Consider the following 24,253-nt stretch of genomic DNA (forward strand, 5'->3'; position numbering starts at 1 on the left):
AGCCAGGCCATGGAGGTTACGCTAAATATACAACCAATTATCGTGAACAGAGAACGCCCGCGGCTGTGGTTTCTCTCTGATTAGCTCGCGGCATCGGTTTCTCCGGTCTCTGTTTGGGTTTTTTTTAAAGGGACTCTGGAACACTCCTCATAAACGCTTTCATTTTTTTCTTCGCGTCTGGAAGCACTGCGAAAGCTATAGTTATCGCCAGCACGGAGCGGCATTCCATGGTTTGCTCGTCGCACCAGAAATAAACACCGTTCGTTTCTGCTTTGCTTACGCTGCTTTCTTTTTAAAGTGGCTATCGAACGTGTTCATTACTGAAACGGGCGAAAAGTCGGTCAATAACCACTACAATGACGTAATTCCAGCGGTCGAGGAAGGCCAGGACCGGGAAAGAGAAACATTATTTGAGCAAGTTTCGAAGTTATCTGTAGGGCATATATCAGTAATTTTCGACTGAGTACTGAGGTTCTGCAAGCAGTTAGGATTTCAAAAAAAAAGTTTTAACAATTGTTCAAGGGTCCCTTTAAGGCGAATATCGAATGCTTTTGTTCCCACTGATAACGAAAATTATAGCGCTGAGTTCACTCGAAGACGTGCGCACAAAGAGGATGCTGGGAAGGAGAGGAAAAAACCTCTTGAGGAAGCTGTCTATGGTACGTGAGGCGTAAATGTTTGTGTTGGCTATTTCGTGGCCACCTTATCAAAAGACCAGCCGTGCTCGTTTGTAGTATGCTCCAAGAGGTTTTTCAGATGCTCCATGCGTTGGAAAAAAGACATGGTAAACAAAAAATGTTTCTATTTTGTTTACCGCTGATTTTATTGCCATGGCAAGGTTAGCAATGACGTTCTTCGTGTTTTCGGTTGGTCATGCATCAGGAGGACAGTAGAACACGTAAATACGCTGATGACTGCATTAGGACATCGATATGAACTTGCAGGAACGAATACTGTCCATGTATACTATCAATATCACTAATACAAGTCAGGAGAGGGGGAATGCATGTCAATAGTTTCCATTCTTTCTCGGGCGATAGGTAAAATTCTCCGGTTTTGTTAACGTTTACTTTGGCTTTAGGTGGCCAAAATTCTTTGCCAATTTCATGAGAAGGTCCTTGTATGCGCCCTTGCGATAGAGAATGATCTGATTTCGCGTTCCCAGAGGATCCTCCAGGTTGGTGAGGTAACCGGGCTCGGGGTAAGCTTGCGGTCCCTGCTGCGAGGCATGACTGCTCAGAGCAGCCGGACCCGCGATGCTCGGAGGCGGCAAATCGTAGCCGCCTCCTGGAGTGAGAGCTCTAGAAGTCGTGCTGCTTTGAGGGCTTTCCGTTGGCGAATCACTGTCGATCCCCTGGCGGTAACGAGCTGAAACGAGTCGACAAGATCAAATATAATGAGTTACAGCATCAGAAGTGTCGCTTCAAGAACTGCGCGAATAAGTTGTACGAAGTGCGAGACAACCGCAAGCCCCAAGGAACAAAATTGAAGTATTATTGACAACAGATGAAAGAAGGCAGCAATGTGATCTTACGACGGTGAGAGGATAAAAAGAAACCCGAATCAAGAAGCGATATCGAGACGCCCGATCCCGTGGAATATACGAGGCTCCAGCCATTGACATCACGCGTGAGTTCGCCTTCGGTGGCAGTATTTCAGCGGGAGACAGAGTATCTTGGCAGCTAAAAAGAAAAAAATGTACGTGTTTTCTAGATATTAACTTTGTTCTCTTTAATTCGTCGCCGTTTTTTTTTGCTCTTTCTCCCATCTCTGGCTCTTTTCCATCTTGCAATTTCGTAAGATGACGTTGGAGAATTCATTTTATACATTGTCAACTCCTATAAAATTTTCCTAATTACTCGACAGCGCTTGTCGTTGTCTTCTGATGCAGTAGCCCAAAGTCGAGCTTTAGCGCGCCAGAAATACTGGAAGAGTAAGTCAAGAAAAATAAGACATTTTCATCCCGTGTCAACTAACGTTCCTTCTGATTTACTGGGCAAGGCTAGTAGCAACTTACCGCATGGCACCATCTGGTAGCGCAGTCTGAAACCGGCATGCTCTGGCCGGTGTGTTCCGTTGGCAACAAAAGTGATCACCACGGCTCCCGTGTCAACTTTAACAAAAGGAAATGCATAACAGTTTAACGCCATGGAAATAAAAACTGCCGCCGTCAAACCGGTTTCTAGCAGCCCGTCGCAGCTTAATTAGTTAGAGCAGAAACACGACAAAGATGCATGCAAACCCCATGGCTTCGTTGAGAGTAGAGCCACTTTGAAACTTTTCCCATTAATTTGTTTACTCAGTTGTGAGAGCGTGAACGCCGAGGTGAAGCGCAACTTCCCGTCCGTCGTACGTTTTTCGGTCACACAGCGCACCTGCGCGCTTCGAGATGTTTAAACCAACTAGCCGACTGCCAAGCATTTATGGGCACTGCTTGGTAAAGTTGTCGTAATCCTGGTTGTATACATACACCGGTGCGCCTATCAGGCTCGAGAGAAATACGCTTCACACTGACGCGAACTGACTACACCGATAGACTCGGGCAGCTTGTGGCTTCGAGGACGAGCTGGCTTACCCAGAAAGTCTTATCCCGCTCATCTCCTCACACATTGACACCGACCCACGAGAGTGCATGAAATGCGATGGAGCCCAACGACACAAAGGGACACTCTGGAATATACCACGCAACAGCAGCAACCTCCCTAACCTCCCAGCTGCTCAGGACTTCAGGGAATGGCACGGCGCTGACAGAGGCCGTTCTCCAGAAGTGAAGAACATGCGTAAACGGAGCCGCTCCCGCGGTGAGTAACTTAACCAAGATAATCAACAGAACAACCACACGCAGTTTCTTCTACGGTAGCCGACGACCGGATAACAAACACCTACTATTTGACGTCGAAAGGCTAGAACGAACAATTCACCCAGATATTGCCCCAGTCTTTCTTACGCATGAAGAGAGGATGGATCCACGGGCAATGAATTGTGCTCACGACACCCTCGTTAGCTTATGGGACTTTGCGAGATCTCCTGTTGCCCTTCACATGTAGCTACCTCCATGCCACACTTCCCTGCCCTCTTTTTTTCCGCTTTAGGTAACAGGCGATCCCCTTCCGAATGAAGTTCATTCGTTTTCAGAGCGCGTAATTGAACTGGATACAGAATTACCAGTCTCCAGATGGTCGGGGAAGTCGTCGCCGCAGAAGGGCTGCACTCCCAGCATCAGGAAGTCGGCTTGTAGAGGCGACCGGAAGCGGAAGTCCTCGCAGCGGTTGGCTACCGGCTTCCGCCTTCCACCACCGTCGCCGCCATCCTGGGCCGGCGGGGCGTTCACGCCGAATGGCCCGTCCTTGGCCAGGCGCAGGGAGCAGCTTCCGGCCGCCAACCGGAAGCAGATGGAGTAACTCTGGAAGTTGGGGTAACCCGTCTCCAGGCGACCAGTGCTGCCCCCTCCGAAGGGCGCCCCACTGGCGTAGTTGAAGCTGGACACACGGCCGGTCGGATCTTCGTGGTACTGTAGGCAGCCGGGCGGGGCTTCAATGCAAAAATTCGGGCCGTGTATTTCAGAAGGTGTATATTTTTTTTTAACTCGAGAGGCAAATCTGGCGGTTCTGCCCACTCAGATAACTCCTCCTGCGCAAACCGATACGCATGCGAGAAAGAAAATCCACTTGCTCCACGCGATAAGCCGGGGATCGAATAAGTTCCCAACTGCGTCTTAAGCGCTGCCTATTGGAAATAAGTCGTTTTCCCGAAACCAAGCGCCCGCTTAAGTTGGCTATTCCGTCAGTTTGTCGGGCAACCGACCTATCTGCCCTGGCCCACTTCGACTTCCTGCAGTCGATGGTCGCCATCTTATTGTAAGCGGGAACTTGTGCGTACGGACGGGCCACGGTGGTACGGGAAAACGGCCCTGGTTTAGGAGCGCAGAGTGCGTGGCTGAGTTTACCTCTTTTGAAGCAGAGCGCGCGCGCAGCAAGCTGCTGCGTCAAGCAAAGATCGATCAAGCGGCAATGGCGGGCAGGGGCGGTGGCGATGCAAGCGGAGCAGCATCAACGTGGTAATAGCAAACACCGGCCACACGTTACTTCGAAACGGGTAGGGCACGCCTCATGCGTGCTTCCGAGGAGCTACCATCAGCGACGAGGCAAGAACGAATGAAACGGAAAGAATTGAATGGCCGCGTATCTGCTCCTTTCGTTGCAAATGTCGACGAAAGACGATAGTCGACTGGCGCCCCTGGCAAGTGAATGCCTGCCTTCTCTTTCCCGCTCACCTGTCATGCTGTCCCTGTCCCGTCTCGTTCCTCCCAGGATAACACGCTAGAAGTTTGCTCAAGTCAATTTACCGCGTTCCACTGCTCCAAGTCGGTTGCCCTGATGCCAGCGCTGCCGAACGGCGGAGACGCGCGTGCATCGAGGCACCTTACTTCAACGTATATAGAACCGCGTTGCGCTTCTCCGCGTGCGTTCCAAACTGAACGTGGAACCTATCTAGTGGAACCTTTCGTTGCTGTTGCCGTATGATTTTTTTAAATGCCGCCAGGAGCGCGGCAACAACAGGCGACGGTTTTCTGCAGCTGATGTAGTATTTTATTTGCTACAGTAAGAACCAAGCATCCATGAATTTTTTAATAAGAGAACGCTGCAAGTATTACTTAAGTATTACTTTTATGCTTTACGTTTGCGCAATGTTTTCTTCTTTCTCAACAATGTTGACAAGTATATGAACATTGACAGCGGACTTAGACGTTTATATCTGGCTGTACACCGGTATATAAGACTATTTCAAATTCTGTTTCACTTTGGCCGCGTGGCTGAATCGAGTCACAGACAGACAGACCAAAATTTCTCCGTTTAAGTAGCCCAAGAAAGACTATCGTCTTTGAAACCACAAACATGCAATGTATTACACAAAAACTTTAATGAAGCATAAGGAGTAACCCAGGGGTTAACACCAGACGCACGTTACAGCTTCGCTGGTTACCCATGTGTGGGGAGTGTACAGGGTCATATTTTTTTCACGTTATTATTTTGCGTTTTACTCATACCTCGCACTTCAAACACCAACATATGGAGGCAAGGTTAGGAAGTAAACGTATTTCCTTCGTGCTTGACACTGTTCCCTACCGCATAGCTAGTAAAGAGCCGTAGCCGCGTCGGACCCATGGCTTCGTGTTTCTTTGAATTCCCAACTAGTGTCGCTTCACATAGCTTTGGCACCGAATTATGTCGCTTGGTGTCGCTTTAGGTACTCCTGAAAGAACAAGCTTAATCTACCCGCGGCACCAACGTACGATACAGAAACCGTACTACGCGCATCACGTGACCCTTCTGATTGCGAACGAACGCGGTGTGAGGCCATCCGTACATACGTATACGCTGGCCTTGCAGTAATCCCCAGTTTTGCGCTGGTCTCTGCTCAACTGCGCACCACGGCATTTTTTTTTTTTTTTTTTCTGTGGTGGCGATCCCCGCTTGAGTAAGTCACCCGTTTAACGGTCGCACTCCCTCGGCTTGCGCTGCCAGTTCTGGACGATGTTTGTGTAGCCTCTGTTGCGCTTCGGTTTGCACCACAGACATGGCTAATGTATCATTGGAGCGCAGAAAGATTCAAGTTTCTGATATCGCTAACCAGTGTATTTAAGCTGATTTGTCTTTAGAAGAACAAGCCGAATTTCACACGCGAAAAATCGTTTTCTTGCTTCGCTTTTAAAACTATTGGGCGTAATTACATATGGTTTGGTGGGCGCTTAGAATACACGTCGATACACATGATGACGTTGGAAATTTTTGATGTAGCGAACAGATTTTGTTAAGTACACCGGAGCTGCAGCTGCGTGAGCCACAAGAGCGGTGGAACCTGGGCCCGGTCGGGCTCGGTAATGCATCGCCCCACCGTATAACTGCGATCGCCGTGAAACTGACCACGTAGTGTACAAATACACAGCCGACAACAGAAGAGTGCTCACCCAGCCTCTGACTTCCGCAGGGGATCTGGATGACCCTGATCTTCCAGCTGCGGAGCGTCTCGTTGCGAGCCAAGACCATCGAGAGGCGCACAGGGCCATCCGAGTCAGCCACACTCGCGTACACTGCGCGCAAGACACGAGAACGCCTCGAAACTTCCCTTTCGTCCCGCCAGTTTTGACTGGTCGACTGTGGAAAGCACCGTTTGGAAGATGCTCACGCGATTAGATATTGGGTCGTTCCTCGTAGACGTTTATTGCAGCGTGCGAAAGTTGGAAATATCGAAATAAATTGAGCCTGGTAACAGCTGGAGAGAGTTATAAAAAGTCAGTGCCACGTCACCTTCTGTGCACCCCGGTGCAGAAGACAGGCAGCACTCACCGTGCTGCCCGTGGTTGAGGCCGCATATAAGCGGCACCACGCTGTTGGTGTCCTGCCCACTGACGAAGAAGGCGTCGTGGCTGCACACGCCGGACACGCTGGACACGTCGGGACCGATCACGTCGAAGCGCTCCAAGTTCAGCCGCAGCTGGCACACGCCCGCTCCGGCCTGTAATTGAGCGAAGTATCGTTTTGTAGACGGGACACTTGTAGACTTGCCCAGCCAGCAGTGCTCGCTGGATCACTGCATTAAGGCGAACATATCTCTTCGTCGCAATGAAAAAAGGGTGACGAGAACTCGCACATTATGTCTCACAGTCCCGTTTGAAGTATGACTATATTTATAACGTGGTATCGCGAGATGCGTGGCTTTGTTTTGTGGTGCACTTAACGGCAACGTCGGCTTTCGAGGCCAAGGAACTTGAGCTACACGTAACATTCTCAAAATACCGCGTGTTCCAAATTAAAATGCGCTTTAGGATTTCCTTAAAATCAGGCACTGGTAGGCACGCGAAAACCACCTGTGCAAATGAGTCGTGTTGCAAGGGGGACACAGAGTGAGATGATAATTGTCGCTGTCGCAGCCCAATTAACTAAACTTCAATAATTAACTTCTCGTTGACTGTAGTAAGTGGGTATGTTTGTGCTGAAAAGTTAGAGGAAATCATGTTTCTACACAGTATCAGTTGGAAAACTTCTTCTAGCGTGTCTGTGCTCCGAGATATCCGACCCCAATTTTTTTAATGTCGTTTGCATGATTACAGAGTCATATTCGACGCAAAGCCCCTCCCTAATGTGACGAGGCTGCTGCGTGCGGCGTCAGTATTACAACTGAGCGGTGGCATTGGCAAAGATGATAACTGTAGAATTGCTTGGGATTGGGCGAGCTGGTTCATATCGACTTGAAACTTCAGTTCGAACGAAAAAAAAAAAAAACACGACGTTAGAAGAAAACACGTCCGTGTGTTCTTCTAACGTCGTGTGTGTGTGTTTTTTTTTTCGTTCAGAATGAGGTTTCAAGTCGATGGTAACTGTCCCCCTTCCCCCTTCAGCTGGCGAAAGCAAGATCTGAGAGCGCAACAGCCGCAGCAGCTGCGTCACATTAAGAGCATTGCGCCGATCCTAATTCTCTTGTATGCTTACTCATTCGAACGACAATTAAAATTTGGAGATCCGAGGACGTAGTGTATACTACATGGACGCCGCCGATTACATTAATCGCGATGCCATGGCCTCAGCAGTATAGTCAATCGTCAGGGGAATTCCCTTGCCTCGGGCTCGGCCTACACGACGGAGCCGGAGGAGGGCGAAGAGGCAGCCACCGCCCTGGCGATGACAGCTTCTCCAAAAATCAAATGCGTAGTGCATGCGGCTCCAAGTCGGCTGTTCTAAATTTTGTGAGAGGGCGAATTTCACCCGAGGAGTCCCAAATCCTAAGATCCTGCTCTCTCGACGAGTCGAACGGGAAGGTATACCTGGAATGGGCACCGGCCCACTCGGGCCTGGCCGGAAACGAGTGCGCGCACGATGCGGCTCGAGGCTTTACCGACCGAGCTGGCATCGACAGCTGTAACCTAAGACGCTCGCTGATCACTTCGCTGGGCGGGTACAGACAGGCTTGTCTCCTACAGTGAGCTGACTACTCACTACGCACTTGAGTGGGCCCGCTATCCCCCGGCTCATCGATCTCTCAGTAAAAGGCAATCTGTGACTTGGCGGCTTCTCCAAACGAGCTCGTATCCATATACCCCGTATTCAATTGCGTGGAATGCATGCAAGCAACCGTGCGACCCCACGGTGCGACCCCACACCGTGCGACCCCACAAGCAACCCCATTCTCCGCGCACACCTACGAGCGAGTGCGAGTGGGTTGTGGCACAAAGGTTTGAACGTGAGCGCAGTGGTCCGTTTGACAGCAGGGACTGCATCATTACCAAACTATTGCCAACTGAACGCAAAGTAATACCTCGACGCCAAGTGCTGTTGAGTGCAGCACAGTACGATCTACCTATCGCCAGACGCGTATGAAGTAGCCGCCGCATTTGGGCAGACTGCCAGCCGCCGCGCTCTAACGTCAGACGTGAATTGTTTTGCTGGGTGTGAACCATTTAGCGCACGAGAAAGCCAGCGCTAAATCTGTGTACGCGTGAACCATTTCTCCAAAGACATTATTCGGGTTTTGTACTCAACCACGTATTAGAGGGCACCTGCCAGCCATTAAGTCGTGGATGCGGTGCGCGTGCACTTGCGTCGACACCCGCGGCGGCAGCCAAATGCAGCGTCGGACTTATGCTGCTTATACGCGCCGTTCGCAGCCGCGGTTTCATCCTCCGTGGATTCGAAGTGCTCGAGGGTAGGTTGAGCGCCACCACTTAATGTGAGTGCGATTAATATTATATCTGTTGACGCCACTAACGATAATCGGGCTGAAACGCAGCAGACGACGTGCGCTGGTGTTTTTTCTTTCCTTCGAGATGCGGGCGCAAAGCGCATGCGCTGGCACGGTGGCCACCGACATGGCGGTTTTCAGTGTTGCCAGGCGGAGAAATCGCCCGCTAAACTTTTCATTGAATACCGCCTATACGGTCATTGTTATCCCGTACAGCTTTCAAATAGATGTAGACGATGCAAACGGTGCGGTGATCTTGCGCATATATTATGGGAATGTCCTCAGGTGGCCTCTCATGGCCGCATAATTATTCGTGATGAGCAGTGGGAGATCATGATGCTCAGCTCAGACCCGGCGGATAAACTGTGGGCCATTCAGTCAGCCGAAAACGCTGCTAGGACCCAACGGCTCCTGGCTGACGTCCAGGGTAGAAGGCTAGCTCTGCAAAACAAACTGGGCAAATAAATGTTCTTTCTCTCTCTCTCTCTCTCTCTCTCTCTCTCTCTCTCTCTCTCTCTCTCTCTCTCTCTCTCTCTCTCTCTCTCTCTCTCTCTCTCGGATATCTCGCAGCACGGACACGCCAGAAGAATCCTTCCACCTGGTACTGTGTAGAAACACAATTTCCTCTAACTTTTCAGCACAAACATATTCACACACTGCAGTCAATAAAAAGTTAATTATTCAAGTTTAGTTAATTGCGCTGCGACATCGATAACTATTATCTCACTTTGTGTCCTTCTGGAGACATAACTTATCGGCACAAGTGTTCTTCGTGTGCGTACCAGTGCCTGATATTAAGAAACCCATAAAGCTTAATTTTGAACACTCAGTACAAATTACGCTACGTATAACACCTCAAAAATTTCTAACTTTCAAAAACAACAGATTTCGATGTGATGCAACACAAGAAACCTATTTTACCAAGGAAATAAGTCGTATCTTTCATCGCATTGCATATCTGCGGTCGATCTTTCTATTAGCGCCGTATCTTTATGTCGGTTCAGAAGTACTACACCATGCCAACCTTGTTGACAGTGACTGCGCAGTGGAGACCGTTGGGAACTGAAGTCAATGACCCCGCCATGGTGACAGGGTCCACGAAGTAGCTGTTGTTGCTCGATATGGTCTCGCCGCACGTTTTCATCACTGCAAGGAAGGTATACTTAATTCAAATGGCGGCGCTTCCCGCTTCGCTGTTACAAGGGTGAGATTATCGCGTAGACGTGCAGGGCACCACCTTGCCGGCACCTTGGCATCGCCCCATCTCTGCATTTAACGGCAGTGCACTCTAGTCGGCCCTCTCCTTTCTCGCGCACACTCATTCCCTCTTGGGTGCCTGTCCACAAATATTTCTCCGTCATCCTGCGTTAGCCAAACGAATCGATGCCTTGTTGCGTGCGGCCTGCGGCTGATTCAAACATGTTTCCCACAACATATGAAAAGATGTACTATGCCTTTTTGAGATGCGGCTTTTGGGCCATGCGCTTTCAACGGACGCTGTCGTGTCCCTGTGGACTTTCGCAACAAGTATACCACGGGGACACAGAAGACGCCCTCACCCCCTCTATCGCCTTCCCCAGCCTTGATAGAACTTGAGTCATCCCTTCTCAATAAAGAATAACAAGAGTACTAATTTGAGCCCATCTGGTTGATGTACGAATGTAGACTGGTTATTCACAGCCATGCTTTTATCGCGAAAATTCATATTAAAATATACGAGTAGATAGAGCAGACCCATGTATGCTATAAGTTGCCTACACCGGCCTTTCAATTGTTTTTTCACTGTGTTAGAAACAGCGTCATATTCTTTACATAAGTAAAAGCGAGCGCTCTAAACGAGGAGAGAAAAGGCGAAGAACGACAAGACAGATGCGCATCTGTCTCGTCCTTCTTCGCTTTTTCTGTACTCGTTTGTAGCGCTCGTTTGTCCTTAAGCAATGAACCAACTAGCCCAACAGCATATTTTACTGAACGTTATATACGCCCACATGCGTCTGCTTTATGTATTACGCTTCGTTGAGTGCTATTACATCCACCTAGGTGAGTATGTCAAGGTCACACCGTGTCCGAGGACTCTTTTTTGCTTACAGTCGTAAAACATAAATAGGCCAGGAGAGGAACACCTTCACACACCAAAACTACACGTAACAACTCATATGTGGTAACTAATCGGCATAATACCTCTGACGGCCCGCTTACAAAAACATAAACAAGTAAAAAGAACTGCCCGGCTAACAAGAGGGACTGCCAAAGACGGGTATGCAAGCGCGGTTAGATTATACAGTGTGGTGCGACGTAAAAACTTTTCCTGAGCGAACCGCCGCTCTGTTCGCACTCAAAATTCACACGAAGGTCGCATTTTGTGCTCTATTTTGTTTGACACCAAGAACAACGATGGTGTTTACCTGTTTCTTCTAAAAATAAATAAGAACGATTTTCGCCTATGGGAAAATGGCGGCCGATTTGGATGTGCGAGCCAGCGCAAGCTGATCTTGGAACGACGGCGCCACCTGGGGAATGCAGAGTGAAACGTATGTTTGGGATTCATGGTAGGAAGGAGCTAAAATGTGTAGCAGACGATCAAGAAATCTCTTTCGTCCCTAGTTCACAATGATCACAAATAGTTTAATAGCAGCTGAAACCAATCATAATAAAATATTCCCATGGTTCATCGTTGACAATAAACGCCATATTTGTTTCCTCCCTTCTTTCACATTTTCTGATCGTCTGCTACATCATTTAGCTCCTTCCTACCGGATCCAAATGGGGTAGCACACGATAAGAAATCCTGCTTTCACAATTTCAGATTCTCTGCTACCCCATTTGGCTCCTTCCTGCGAAAAAAAGAGCTCTGGTGGAAACAGCGTGCATCCCCGCCGTCCGTTTCGCTCTGTATACCCCCGGTGGCGCCGTCGTTCTAAGTTCAGCTTCGCTGGCTCACACGTCTAAATCGGCCGCTGTTTTGCCGTAGGCGAAAATCGTTTTCATTTATTTTCAGAACAAATAAGTAAGTAACGTCGTAGTTCCCGGTGTCAAACAAAATAGACCACAAAATGCGACCTTCTTGTGAGGTTTGAGCGCGAACGGAGCGGCGGTTCGCTCAGGAAAAATATTTAAGGTGTTGCAATGATCGTTGCACCACCCTGTATATCAGCGTGGGCTGCTCAGATTTCTGCTGGTACATGCTCCTTGCTGATCCATGCTTACAAATAAGAGAACTGCACGTTTCGGTTTGGGCAATGAAGTACTGCGTCCTTTTCTCTATACACTTTGCTGGAACTGTGACGTTCCACAACTCTTCAATAGTGCCACCACTAATGTGTGGCAATTTCTGTTACGATCATTACCTACATACACTGCCATTACGTCGTAATATATAACGCAGTCGATAGCGACACGCTGCGCATCTGCTGTCGTCGTTGTCCTCTGTACACGTGTTGCTGCTGTACCGCGCCGTACCTTGGCAGCAGACCCCGTATCCGTTGGCGCAACGTCCCCTGGAGATGCCTCCGTGCAGGCTGCACTCTGAGCTGGTGAGGCAGACGCCGCTGAAGCCATGCCTGGACACGCACGGCTCGTTGGCGAACTCGACCCAGTTGAAGAGGCCCCCTGCGCGGGGTGTGCATACGGGGGCTGAATGACCGAGTTCTTTATTCAGTTGCTGCAGAATTAGGGCTGTGTTCAAGATAACACCAAATGCTTTTAAAAATGACTTGTTGGCGCATTGATTGACGCGTTACACAAACAAATAAAAAACAAGACTGATTTGTAAACAACTCCCCTCGTGGAGCAGGGTAAAGTAGCTTACGAGACCTCCAAAACGTAGAAGTGAGCGCTGCCTCTATATATTGCATATCTATCACGCAAATAGGAGAAGTGAACTCTTGTATTCGCTTTGCACGTACAATTTCTGTTATGTATTCTTTGTTTTTTGTGAAACTTTCGGTTGTACAGTCATGGAAGATTGAAATGCACACACTACAATATGAAGCAGAACAGGCAAGATTGAATAGCATTGTTCGTGAGGTGCAATAATGGCGCGCTTTTGGCACATTTGAAAAGCCACATTCCCCAACTTTTGTTTTTGCAACTAAGCCGCGCGTCATTTTGACGTGCACGGAAAGGGATCGCGCTATTTGTGTCTTCTGGTTCATACTTTCGTGTTCGCGTCTCATTTGTCCATGACTGTACGCGTAGTTTTCTTGCCTGTTGCACATATATCAATCTGCGTTAGCTACTGTGGAAACTCGACGGGGCAGAGAAGAGAGCCAGTCTGGCTATTTTAGTTTTTTGTATGCGCCGACACGGCGTAATTAATCCTGAAGTAAAATTGTAGTGCTGCATTGGCATACAGTAGACTCTCGGTAAACGGAACTTCAAGGAACCGAAAAAATTGGTTCCATTTAACAGGAGTTCCGTTTACTGAAAGTTATGTGTTTACACTCCCTTATTAAGTTCATGTCATGGAACTCTCAGCACTGGAAGGTGAATGTAGCTGATAGTTTTTCAGAAAGCAAGAAAGCTACCAGTTTGGGCACACGAAGTTTATTTGGCAACAATTAGTCACTTTGCCCTAGAAAATGCGTGAAGATGCATCAAAGAGGCGCTTCGAAGTCAAGAATGATATCCTTTCTTTTCTAACGTAAGCGCATGGTGTGCACGCCCCAGGCCTCGACTTCGCGAGTGCTTACGAGCAAGCGAAGTTAGAAGACGGCAACTCGGTAATGAAGCTCGAATAGCACCACGATGGCAAGAACGAGGCGGCAGGAGCTAAGTAACCTCGGCGACTTGAATCGAGACCGAACGACTAGAACAAGAACTCTGATTTTGCATTCGTCGCGCTAACATGGCTCACTACTAATGAGGCGAGGCCACGAGGCTTACGAGGCCAACGAGGCTAAAAAAAAATCTTAACAGCCGGAAGCGGAAAAAGCTGATGCTATTGGCCATGGCTTTGAGAAGAAGTTCCATTTTCGGTTCAGTTTACACGGTGAGGCGGAATTTTTAGTTCCGATTCTGAATTTGTTTTTATTATCTGAATACAAAACCAACCAACTCACAGACTACAGTTCCGTTTAATCGGCAATTCTATTTAAGCGATTTCCGTTTATCGAGATTCTACTGTAGATTATATAGCGTATGACAATTTTCTCAGCAGAAGGCTGAAACCGGACGACAAACGCCAACCATAAACATTCGCATTGCGCCTGTGCGGAGGCCGATTCATTTTTTTTTTCATTTCTTTGTAGTTTACGACGAAGTGGGCGCCTAATTTTTATCTCAGCTCTCGCACCCTCTGGGCATATCTTTTAGCCACTGGAAACTTCTAAGTAGCAGCATTCTGACTGCGCAATCACCGAAATATTTAGGTCTTCCAAAAATATTCCGTCCTTCTAAAAGGATCAAGAATTGACCTCAGTAACTGCATGCATTCCAGACTGTGTATTTGATGAGTGGCATATATTAGCACAAAATAACAGCAACCTACTGACTGCGCTTCACTCACATCTTGCTGAACGCTGTGACGTGACGACACCGCCTTTTCCAGACGAGCTGACCGTGGACTTGGCGTTTGTAAGGACGATACACACGAAGCACAAAACATTGAAAGTGCCCCTGCAGGGGAGAGAGAAAAGGTGCGAGAACCGCTCAGCTGCGGCATAAATGTTACTCCGCGATGAGACCATGACCCTTCAAGAACAACAATGCTAAGTCTTCCGTACAGCAAGAAAACGTATAGAGTAAAAAAATCTGAGAAAAAAACGTGTTTTCGGCATTAGGCTAGGGCCATGAGGCGTGAGTGTTTTTATGCTAACCAGCCATAATCGCAGATGGGATCACGCCCAACCCTCCTTTACGCAAGCAACTTAACGTGCGTAAGAATAAACATGCGCGTAGGAAACTGTGCGTACGTCAAGTCAAGAACAATACGCTGTGTAGAATAATTGGTGAAGTGACGGTAAAGAACTCAGGGGCAGAATGAATGCAGCATGAAGACTCCGTATGTATGTAGTGACAAACGCAGGCGCGTAATTTACAACTGCAAGGGAGCAGTGATTGCGCGCAGAAGACAAATGAAATCAGTAACCGCAATCTTGCCGCATTCCTAAAGCCCGCAAAGGAAAAAGGAGAACGCACAAAGTCCCCTACCGCTGATCATTATTTTCACTCGCATTCTGCGAACCACACGAAGCACTCTCGCATGCAAATCCGAGTGCAGCCCTTGCGTACCGAAGGGTTGGGACACTCCGCCTGCCAACTTTCATACATCGCCAAAGAAGTGAGCGATCTTCGGATACTTACGTGCCCATGAGGCCAGGAGCCTTGAATGGCGACAGCGTAACGGCTGACATGATTATCCGGACCACAACTCCGTTGTCACTGACTGTGCGTCCGCTACGGCACGCCACCGTTCGAGGCACAGCCTACAGACGAACACGTCCGCACCCTTGAGCGAGGGCAGTCGCCCACGTTTCACAGTCGGGCGGCGAAAAAGGAACTAAGAGAGACCAGCAACAGAACAAAAACCGCTCAGCTCTCTCCTCCATTGAGGAGAGACAAATGTTTGAAAACTTTAGGCTTATTTGTTGGCTGCTCCCCGAAGCCGTACTATGTGCGCGGTCTCGAAAGAACTGTGATATGAAGCGCGGAAGGGGACTGCATGCGACGGACACTCAGCAACGCTAAGTGCGTACCTGAAAAAGATTCATAATAAACGCCAGAGCAGTCGCGTTCTTTCGGTGCCAGTAAGTTTTAAAGGAAAAAAAAAACGTAATGCAAGAATAGCCGCGCGGGGGCGTCATCGGTCGATCGTGTTGGTATTGAGGGCGTGGAGCGGCACGCAGAGGCCACGTCTGTCGGCGCCTGCGTTGATCTCTGGTGTGAACGGAAGGGAGGGGCTGCACTGCGGAGTGGACGGAACGGTGCACGAAGAAAAGGTGTACGTGTCCAGCTTCGGTCGAATCAGGCAGTGAGCACAATGCCGTGTGCTGTCTCTTCTTGTCCCCTTTGTTAGCGCTGTTTTTATTTCCGTTGACGGTGCCTTCGTTCGTCGCCCTGCTCTGACACGAAGGCGTTTAACCATGGTTTAACCCGAGAGGCACGAAAGGCCACCTTTATTGTGTTCTACCCTCAAACAGTGCGCAATGAACGCATCAGCGTCATATGATGACAGAGAGATATGTCCCAGTAAAGCTGCGCCATCACCACCTTGTCGTTGTGGAGTGAAGACTGCCGTTCATCGCAATGATGCAGTTCAGAACCCCAGGTGGTGGTGACGGAAAAACATTGTTGCTTGAGCCGAAGCAAAAGAAAGGTGGGCGGCCTCTTCGCAGTTCAGAAAGCTCCGAGCGACTGCTGTTGCTGTAGCCCTCGAGATCAGGTGTTACTGATTTTTGCTGTCTTTTCTTTACGTTCTAGTAGCGCGAACTTTGCAGAATACTGGGAGGGTCACTGTGGAATCTAGGTACACACGAGTTTTTTATGTCCTGCGATCGAACGAATAAGCGGTTATTGCGGTGCAAGTTGACGTAATGTATGTCCCACGGCAGACGATGCATTCATCCGTCACGGTCGTCCTATGCATCTTGTTTCAGGGTGGGTTTTTTTTTTACCAACGGCACGCCTGATGTTCAGCTGCCTTTGTTGCAAATCACTAAGTATTTACTTAAGGTACTGTTGAACAGTAAAGCGCCCGGGACGGAGAAGGAGAACAAAGACCACCCTTGCAAAAATGAATGTTGCGATCCTATTGAACTTTTATAGAGTTCTTAATAGTGGAAGCAAGAAGGAAACCGTCGCCGAATCACGGGCGCATTGTTTTTGACATCAAGGGCGCCTGTGACAACGTGCTCCCCAATGCTATTACGGATGCTCTAGAGATTGTGGGCGTAGGCGGCCGACTCTACGCGTGGATTTCCAGTTACCTTACTGGTCGCCCAATCTTCATGTCCACGTCTACCGGTGACACAGAACGCCACCAGGTTAATCGCGGTGCTCCACAAAGAGGGGTACTGAGCCCCGCCCTCTTTAATATTGCCCTAATCGGTCTCGTGGACGAAATGCCTGAAGTCGTCGGAGTCACTATGTACGCTGACGATATCTACATCTGGACTTCTGCTGTAACTCGACCGCAGCTGCGAGCCCGTTTGCAGCGAGCCGCAACAACGACGTCTCAGTACTTGTGCCGTCAAGGTCTGAGTTTAGCTCCAGCAAAATGCACCATTCTTGCATTCACCAGAAAGTCGATACTCCGATATCCTATGATTATTGAGGGGACACTGATACCTCACGTCACGCACCACAGATTTTTGGGGGTGACTGTAGGCCGCGGTCTGTTGTGGACGAAACACATCGCCTCATTGAAGACTAAACTTGCAAGCCTTGTGCATGTTCTTCGCTTCGTGGCGGGGATGAGATGGGGTCCATCTGAGAGCGCTCTTCTCCAGTTGTACCGGAGCCTGTTTTTGGGGTATCTTCGTTACAGCCTGCCAGCCATTTCAAAACTTCTTCCTGGTGTACATTGGAGGGTTTGCAAGCACAAGCCCTCAGAATATGCTTGGGACTACCACGATGTAGATCTACTGTGGGCACAATTGCCGAGGCACGTGTGTTTCCAATGGACGCACTTCTTTTGTGCGAACCCCTTCGAGTGTATTTTAGATGTTTCACAAGGCATGAACACCATTCATTATCGGCTCTTCCTACAACGTGCTCGAGAAGTAGTTTTGCGGCAGCCATTTTGCGACACCAACATAGGATACCATCAGGGTTCGCTCCACTGGGGGTTTCACAGAATCCTCTGTGGGTACTATCAAAACCATCAATTCACCTTTCCATCCCGGGAATTGAGAAGTCCTCTTTGCCATCAATAGCCCTCAAACAGTTGACTGAAGCGTTCTTGACAGGCAAGTACATGTATGTACATGTATATCTTGACAGGAACTGTACATGTATATACTGATGGCTCTGACTGCATCCAGGTCTACCGCGGCTGTGGTAATTCCAAGCCTGTGCGTTACCCGAGGATTCATACTAGACCACAAGACAACTTCTACTGCTACTGAGTTGATTGTCATACGTGAGGCGATTCGTTTAGTCTCCCGTGAATCACCTCAAGCTTGGACCCTGTTTTGTGACTCAAAACCAGCACTACAGGTCCTCAACGGAGTTATGAGGCAAGAACCTTATTATGCCCTTGCTGCGGAAGTACACGGATTATGCTCCTCCGCACTGCAACAAGGGCATGTCCTCACCATTCAGTGAGTACCAGGCCATTGCGGGCTAGCTGGTAACGACTGGACTGACCAGGAGGCAAAGAAGGTTTCTGCAAATGCAGATGTTGTACGTCTGCCTTTCGCAGGGACGGACACGACCGCCCTTCTGTCTAGCATTCTCCGTCACGCCTCGGCCAGTCCGATGATGGGAGTTTTTTTGCCGCACGGCCGACTAAGGGCAAACAGCGCCAAAGAAGAAGTTATTTAATGGTTGGTGAGACTAAATACTAAGACCTGTGAGTAGAAGTAAGAGTCACGCAATACAAAACACAATGGAGATGGCTGGTGTATAGGGCCAGGATGATTAACCGTGGTATTACAAGAGCTGCAGAAATTTTACTTCCGCTAAAAACTTAAGAACACGTTGAGTAGAAAACATTGGTTCGTTAGCTAAAAAGTTTCATGGGTGCAAATGAATGTGTCGTCTCTATAATTCAGGGAAATGTTTGTGTCGTGTTGTACGTGTCAAGTGTCTTGCATGTGAGTAGTATGTGGACTACGGATAGGCCTTTTCCCCCCTGCTACACGACGGTCCCGAAGTTCCAGTGAGCAGGTCGGAGTGCGTCACATGTGTGTGGCCTATCCGTAGCCTATCCAGGGCGACTTCAGTGTATCTGCTGTGTGAGGCAGTTGTGCAGCGTTCCAATTGTGGTTTTATTACGTGTAATTTGTTGTCTGTTTGTGGACTCCAGTGTAATTGCCATGTGTTACGAAGCTGTCGTCTGATGTGTGTGTTTAGGTCGGTGTAAGGTACTATTGTAATGTCAACTGTAGTCCTCAGAGCAGCATCACCAGCCGTTTGATCGGCGGTCTCATTGCCAGGGCTTCCACAGTGCCCTGGTACCCAGCATATAGTTATTTGAAGATTTGAGGCATATGCAGTCATTGGTACCTTGGAAAAAGCATTTATCACATAGTTTTTAGATGACCTTCTTAATGACAGTGCCTGTACAACACTTAGAGAATCGGTGTACACGATGGACTTGGGAATTTTAAATCTGATGATGTGGTTTCAAACCAGTAAAATGCCATACGCTTCTGCCGTGTAAATACTGTTATGAAAATTCATTGTTTTGCTAACTCTAAAATTTCGTCCGTGTGCTGCACAAGAGACAGTAGAACCAGTTTTCGATGCGTCGCTATAGAATAGTCCACGCAATCAACCATTGTCTAGGAACAAAATTTAGTGACCCTACCCGCATTCATACCGTACATCTAAAGTGGGATGGCGCGAATGGAGCATTACCGGCTCGAGAAAATCGCCGGGAAAAGGTCAGCTTGCTATGACCCGCGATGTTGGCAACCTGACTCACCGGTGTGTCGCCGCCGCTCGGCCATGCATCCGATCGCCACTTCGGTCTAGGCGGGTCAAGCTCTTCGTGCTCTTCGAGTAATGCGGCCTAAAATGCATGCGTTTGGGTTGGGACCAGAATAAATTTCGAATAAAGCGATATTTCGAGTAAAGCGATTTCGTTATAATGGGGAATTAGTGTACATACATCATTGTGAAGCAAATGGTGTGGAGTAAGCTGGAATCAGGGGCAAATCAAGTGTCAAGGCAAAGAGGACGGTCGCCGACTGGAAGAGGAGCGAGAAGAAGCAGGCAACCCGTTCACGAAGGAACATCATCATCATCATGATAATTCGGGCGGAGGAGAAAATAAACATGGCGTCGTAGGAATCACATGCGGTTCATAGCAAGCGGTGCTGGCGGCAAAAGACACGTTTCGTTCACCACGGCGTGCGACATGGACTACAGCGGGGACTAGTTCTACCTTGTTGTATACTCTACTATAGCGACGTCCACAACATCGATCCAGGAGAGCGTGACGCCCGGAAATTCATTGGAGCCTCTTGTTCTCCAAGGTGACCTCGGAAGATAACGTTCCCTTCACCGCGACACGAGTGCTTAATTCTTGTCCTTACCAGAGCACGAGCAGGTGGCCAAGACCCATACCCCAAGCTACTCGACCACCAATGTCTATGAAGTGTCCGTTAAATGGCATACCGCCATCACAGACGATTCCGGTGAGGCTGAACGAAAGGACATGCCAGCGGAAACCAACAACGACGCTGCACGTACAAAGCGTACAAACAGGCGACGACACGCGTGAAACACGCGGGGTTGTGCCTGTCGCAGAGCAGCAAGTTTCAGCGACAGTTGTGAAAGCAGACGACGATGAACGTGCAGAAGGCGAGGACGCTGAAGGACAGGCGAAGTCGCTCAGCAAAGAAAGAATCAACCAGTGGCGGTATTCTCGTGTTTTGTCTGTTTTGTTTCCGTTTCAAAACTGTCCGTTTTGAGCAAGCCCTGACTGGCTAAAAGCGAACACCCGGATGTGACGCCATGCAAGCACGGCAGACCTATCAGCGGCGGCTTCTCGGAGCAGACGGTTAATCAGGAGCAGACGATTTTTCGTCGCCTTGTTCTTGGTTCACCGGCGGAACAATAAACACTTAAAAGATTGTTTAAAATGGGTTTAGTCGTTTAAAATGTGTTTTCAAGAACAGTCGCGCGAACGTCAATCCAAAGCCCACCTACAACTGGAAGTACGTACGTGACGATAAAACGGACGCAATACAGACGTTTTCAAAACAGACAAACACGAGAATACCGCCCCAGTTCTGCAAGTGCGACAATACCATCCTAGCACAAACTGGATGCAAGGAAAACATGACGCGCGTCTTTGGCACACCAGGCATGATTTTCCCCGAAATCACCATTGCCCTGGAACAAACCATGGAAGAAATACTTCAGCTGAGCTGTGGGACACATCCAAGCGACAGCACACGTGCAACGGGCTCTGCAGCCCTTCGTGTGCCCACGCAAAGAGTTCGTCGGTGCGCACCATCGCAGTGTGCCCGAGTGTACGGGCGCGCGGTGGCGCGGTGTTGCGAATAACCGCATTAACCGCGGTCAGCGGCCAATTCCCAGCTACGGAAAATTAAGAGGACGGCCGTTGACTCGAGGGAGAGAGAGAGAGAGAGAGAGAAACTTTATTTAGTACCAACGGCTGTTCAGACGACCAGACTACTGGTCGTCTCCACTGAATGCCGAACTCTGCTCTAGTGCGTTTTTGATGTACAGCACAAGCTGTTCCTCGAAAGGCGAGGCGGGAGTCAGTCAGGCTGGGTCAATGGGATATGACAGCTGCGTTGATGTGCTTAAGTCTGGAACGCTTGGAGTATTGCAAGGACATTCCCAAAGGACATGTTGCTGATTCGGATATCCAACGCAAGAGCCACGCTGGTGGCTCTTCAGCCCTTCCTTTAGAGAAAAGATGTCGTCTAGCTGGGCGCCTATGTAGTGTTGGTCGGCTTCGGCGGACGCATTTCTGATGCAGGCGGAAAGCAAAAACGCCCGTGGGTACGAGGTTTCGGCGCACGTTAAACATCCCCAGGTGGTCAAAATTAATCAGGAGCTCTCCACTACGGCGCGCCTCATCGCCTGCGTTCCGTCGGCGCGTTAAACCGTACAATCGATCAAATATGTAGTGTTGGTATACGCTTGTCTTAGTAATATTGCTTGCTTCCTGTCTAGTTTAGCGTGAGGCGAAGGTTTAAGTTCTCTTAGTATACTGTTCGTGATGTCATGACAATTGGACTTATCCAGGGAGATGTTCGATGCCCGGATTCTTAACTCACGGGCAAGCGTGTCTGCTCGAACGGTGGCAAACATCTCCGCGTGGCCAGGTGTCCAAGTGATATCATAGTGATGAAGTACTGAGTATCTAATAAATGTACTCTATCTTTATTTATTGGTTGTGGGGTTTAACGGTCCGAAACTACAAAGCGGGAATGTAACCGGAAAAGGTAGAAAAGCAAACAAACCAAAAAGTAAATTAAAAAAATTTACACTATCTTCCCACGAGAGGAACCATGGGTAGATGCGACGCATCGGGGGTTGCCGTTGCGTTTCCGTTATGTTAGCGATGTCAGCGTGTGGATTGCTGTTGTTGTGTATCCTATTTACGCAGCATGTTCACCCCCGATGCGTCGCATCTACCCCATGGTTCCCCTCGCGGGAAGATGGTGTAAATTTTTAACCGAGCGCAAGTTGTGCGCTAACGCACAGCTGACACGGCGACGGGAGCGAGCGCAGCCGAGCGCAAGGTGCGCGCTGACCGCGCTGACGCCAGATTGCGCTGCGGTGAGAGCGGCTGAGCGCGCAGCTGCCGCGGCGAGGAGAATGGGGGAGGGATGCGGACTACGCCACGGGACAAGGCGAGTTAAAGAGCTAGATGCGGTGTATCTAAAAATACAAAGCAAGCGCACATAGTACATGGTTCATGGCTCTGATAATTCTAGCTTATCAAATTATTTTAGCTTATTTTTGAGGCGATGAGGCGCGCCGTAGTGTATGGCTCCGGAGTAATTTCGAGCACCTGGGGGTCCTTAACGTGCGCCGAAATCTCGAACACACGGGCGTTTTTTTGCTTTTCGCCGCTACCAGAAAAGCGACCGCCGTGGCCGGGAATCGAACCCGTTTCCTTGTGCTCAATGCTGGTACAAAACACGATGTGCCAGGATTTTTTACATCAAAGCCAAGTAATGCTCATGAATGGGGTGCATATTACAAAAGCCTCATGGAATTTTTTTTTTTTTTCAAATCAACAGCATGTTGCATTGCTTTTTTTTGTAGAATATATTGCAAGCGTGCAGTATACTGTAGTGTGCCTGCACCCTTGTTGCCAGCCGGAGCAGGGGCCCTCGTCAGGCTCGGAGGCTTTGGCTCTGCTCCCTTTTCTGTACAGAAAGGAAGATATAGAGTAAGCTGCGAGGAATCGTACCTGCGTCCTTGGGCTCAGTGCATACCTTCATTCATGTCGTTCAGTATAATTGGCCTGCATGCTTCTTGAGAATGTGTGAAAACGATCACCGGCAGTTCTATGCAGTGCGTAGCCGGCATGGTATCGAATGGCTCTGGCGATGGCGTGGAGTTCGATGCCTGCGGTGTTGATGTTGGCGCTACTTTTGAGAACGCTAGCTCATACCGGATGAAGGTATCTGTTCAGCACTACGATGCTGTGCTTGCCTCTGCTGTAACTATCTACACAGTATACTGTTTCGCTTGTTACACAGTATATTGTTTGGCTTGTTGGCGATCTTTTCACAAGTTTCTGTAGAAATTGAACTCTTCGCCGTCTCCTGGGTAAAGGGGCAACTTTGAGCAGGTCTCCAGTTTGGCAAAGGAGAAAGAAGAAGCAGGGATATCGAGCGCGTGCAGAGAGAATAAACATGGCGTCGTAGGAATCAGACGCAACTTGAATCGCTTTCTCTTTTTCTCTCTCCCTCTCTCTCTCCCAATGCCTACGGACTAAGAATGGACCGGGCGCGGCGACCTGCTGCAACGAAACAACGTTCATCCGCCAAGCCACAATCGTAACCTCGGCGAGCGACAGTTGACGCTCTCGCAGTTACACGCCGCGAAAGTTTATGTATAGTTTTAATTTCGGCTATTCGAACACTCAAGCTGCAAAAGCCGATCCCCTCGGCATTGTCCCTAGAGCGTAACACCTTATCCTCAGCGGTGACCCATCCTCCGCCTTCCCCATTTCATGCTCCGTTCGATGACATGACTCTCTTTTGTACACTTCCTGACCCAGAATCCGGCGCGAACCATGTATTATGGGCCTGCTCAGCACTTCAATCGCATGAGTGCCAGGACACCTGTGGGCCACAGAGTTTGATCCTATGAGGCACACGCATCCAACAGTGGCGTGAAGCCCCGAGCACCAGAGTCGCAAGGTCTTTTCTGCAAAAAGCGGGTGCAGCGCTGTCCCTGAACCCTTACGACGCAGGGGCCGTTGGGAAATAAGCAGTTCTGCCTCTCTTGTGCAACGCGCCCATCATGGAATCGACGCAATGCAGGAAAGCCAACCTCCTCTGACCATGTCGATGAATGATCGCGGGTGAAATGTAAGAAAAAAAAAAACGCTTCCTGTTGCACGGTCAACCTCCAAGGTCGCGTGGAATCCGCAGCTACATCGAGGGCAAGGCGCGTGAAAGGGAAGAGCGAGGAGTTTCCTAGAACTGATCTTGGAATAAACTGGTGCTGACGCGGAGCTTCTGCGGCTGCCTCCTTCTTGCGGAGTACACCTGCGACCGTCCTTAAAACGCTTCCCGTAGCCGGAATCGAACCTGGGTACCTCGGGTGGTGTCTATCCGACTGCTCCATTTCGCCATGGTCGAAGCGAACGCCAAGCAGCAGGTACCGATTCGCGCCACACACACCCACGATT

The 24,253-nt window shown here is 49.2% G+C and overlaps 2 protein-coding genes across 3 annotated transcripts in view; both read right to left on the minus strand.

The window, feature by feature from the left end:
* LOC144142389 (uncharacterized) overlaps positions 1-24,253 on the minus strand; it is a 462,336-nt gene that overhangs the window by 179,973 nt on the left and 258,110 nt on the right. The gene's annotated exons all lie outside the window — the stretch shown is intronic.
* LOC144141452 (uncharacterized) lies at positions 638-15,725 on the minus strand. Of its 2 annotated transcripts, none has more exons than XM_077673006.1 (9): positions 15,040-15,725; positions 14,243-14,352; positions 12,196-12,369; positions 9,761-9,882; positions 6,348-6,516; positions 5,969-6,091; positions 3,166-3,531; positions 2,018-2,113; positions 638-1,368 (listed from the first exon to the last, which is right to left on the minus strand). In XM_077673006.1, exons 1-9 carry the CDS (start codon positions 15,087-15,089, stop codon positions 1,067-1,069), a joined length of 1,512 nt encoding a protein of 503 aa, XP_077529132.1. In that variant the 5' UTR covers positions 15,090-15,725; the 3' UTR covers positions 638-1,066. The 2 variants fall into 2 exon arrangements, with proteins under 2 accessions (XP_077529132.1, XP_077529133.1); XM_077673007.1 differs by having other exon boundaries at positions 640-1,368; positions 12,196-12,345; positions 15,040-15,724.

This window comes from Haemaphysalis longicornis, unplaced genomic scaffold (genome assembly GCF_048455015.1).
Source record: "Haemaphysalis longicornis isolate Haplotype H1 unplaced genomic scaffold, Haemaphysalis longicornis Haplotype H1 scaffold_6, whole genome shotgun sequence".
NCBI classification, from domain to species: Eukaryota; Metazoa; Arthropoda; class Arachnida; order Ixodida; family Ixodidae; genus Haemaphysalis; species Haemaphysalis longicornis.

Coding starts and splice junctions, on each gene's coding strand:
- LOC144141452 (XM_077673006.1), bottom strand. CDS start 15,089: ATGTCAGCCGTTACGCTGTCGCCATTCAAGGCTCCTGGCCTCATGGGC. Junction 3,532..5,968: donor CTGCGGAAGTCAGAGGCTGG/GTGAGCACTCTT, acceptor TTTGCATTGAAG/CCCCGCCCGGCTGCCTACAG. Junction 1,369..2,017: donor CTACCAGATGGTGCCATGCG/GTAAGTTGCTAC, acceptor GACTCGTTTCAG/CTCGTTACCGCCAGGGGATC.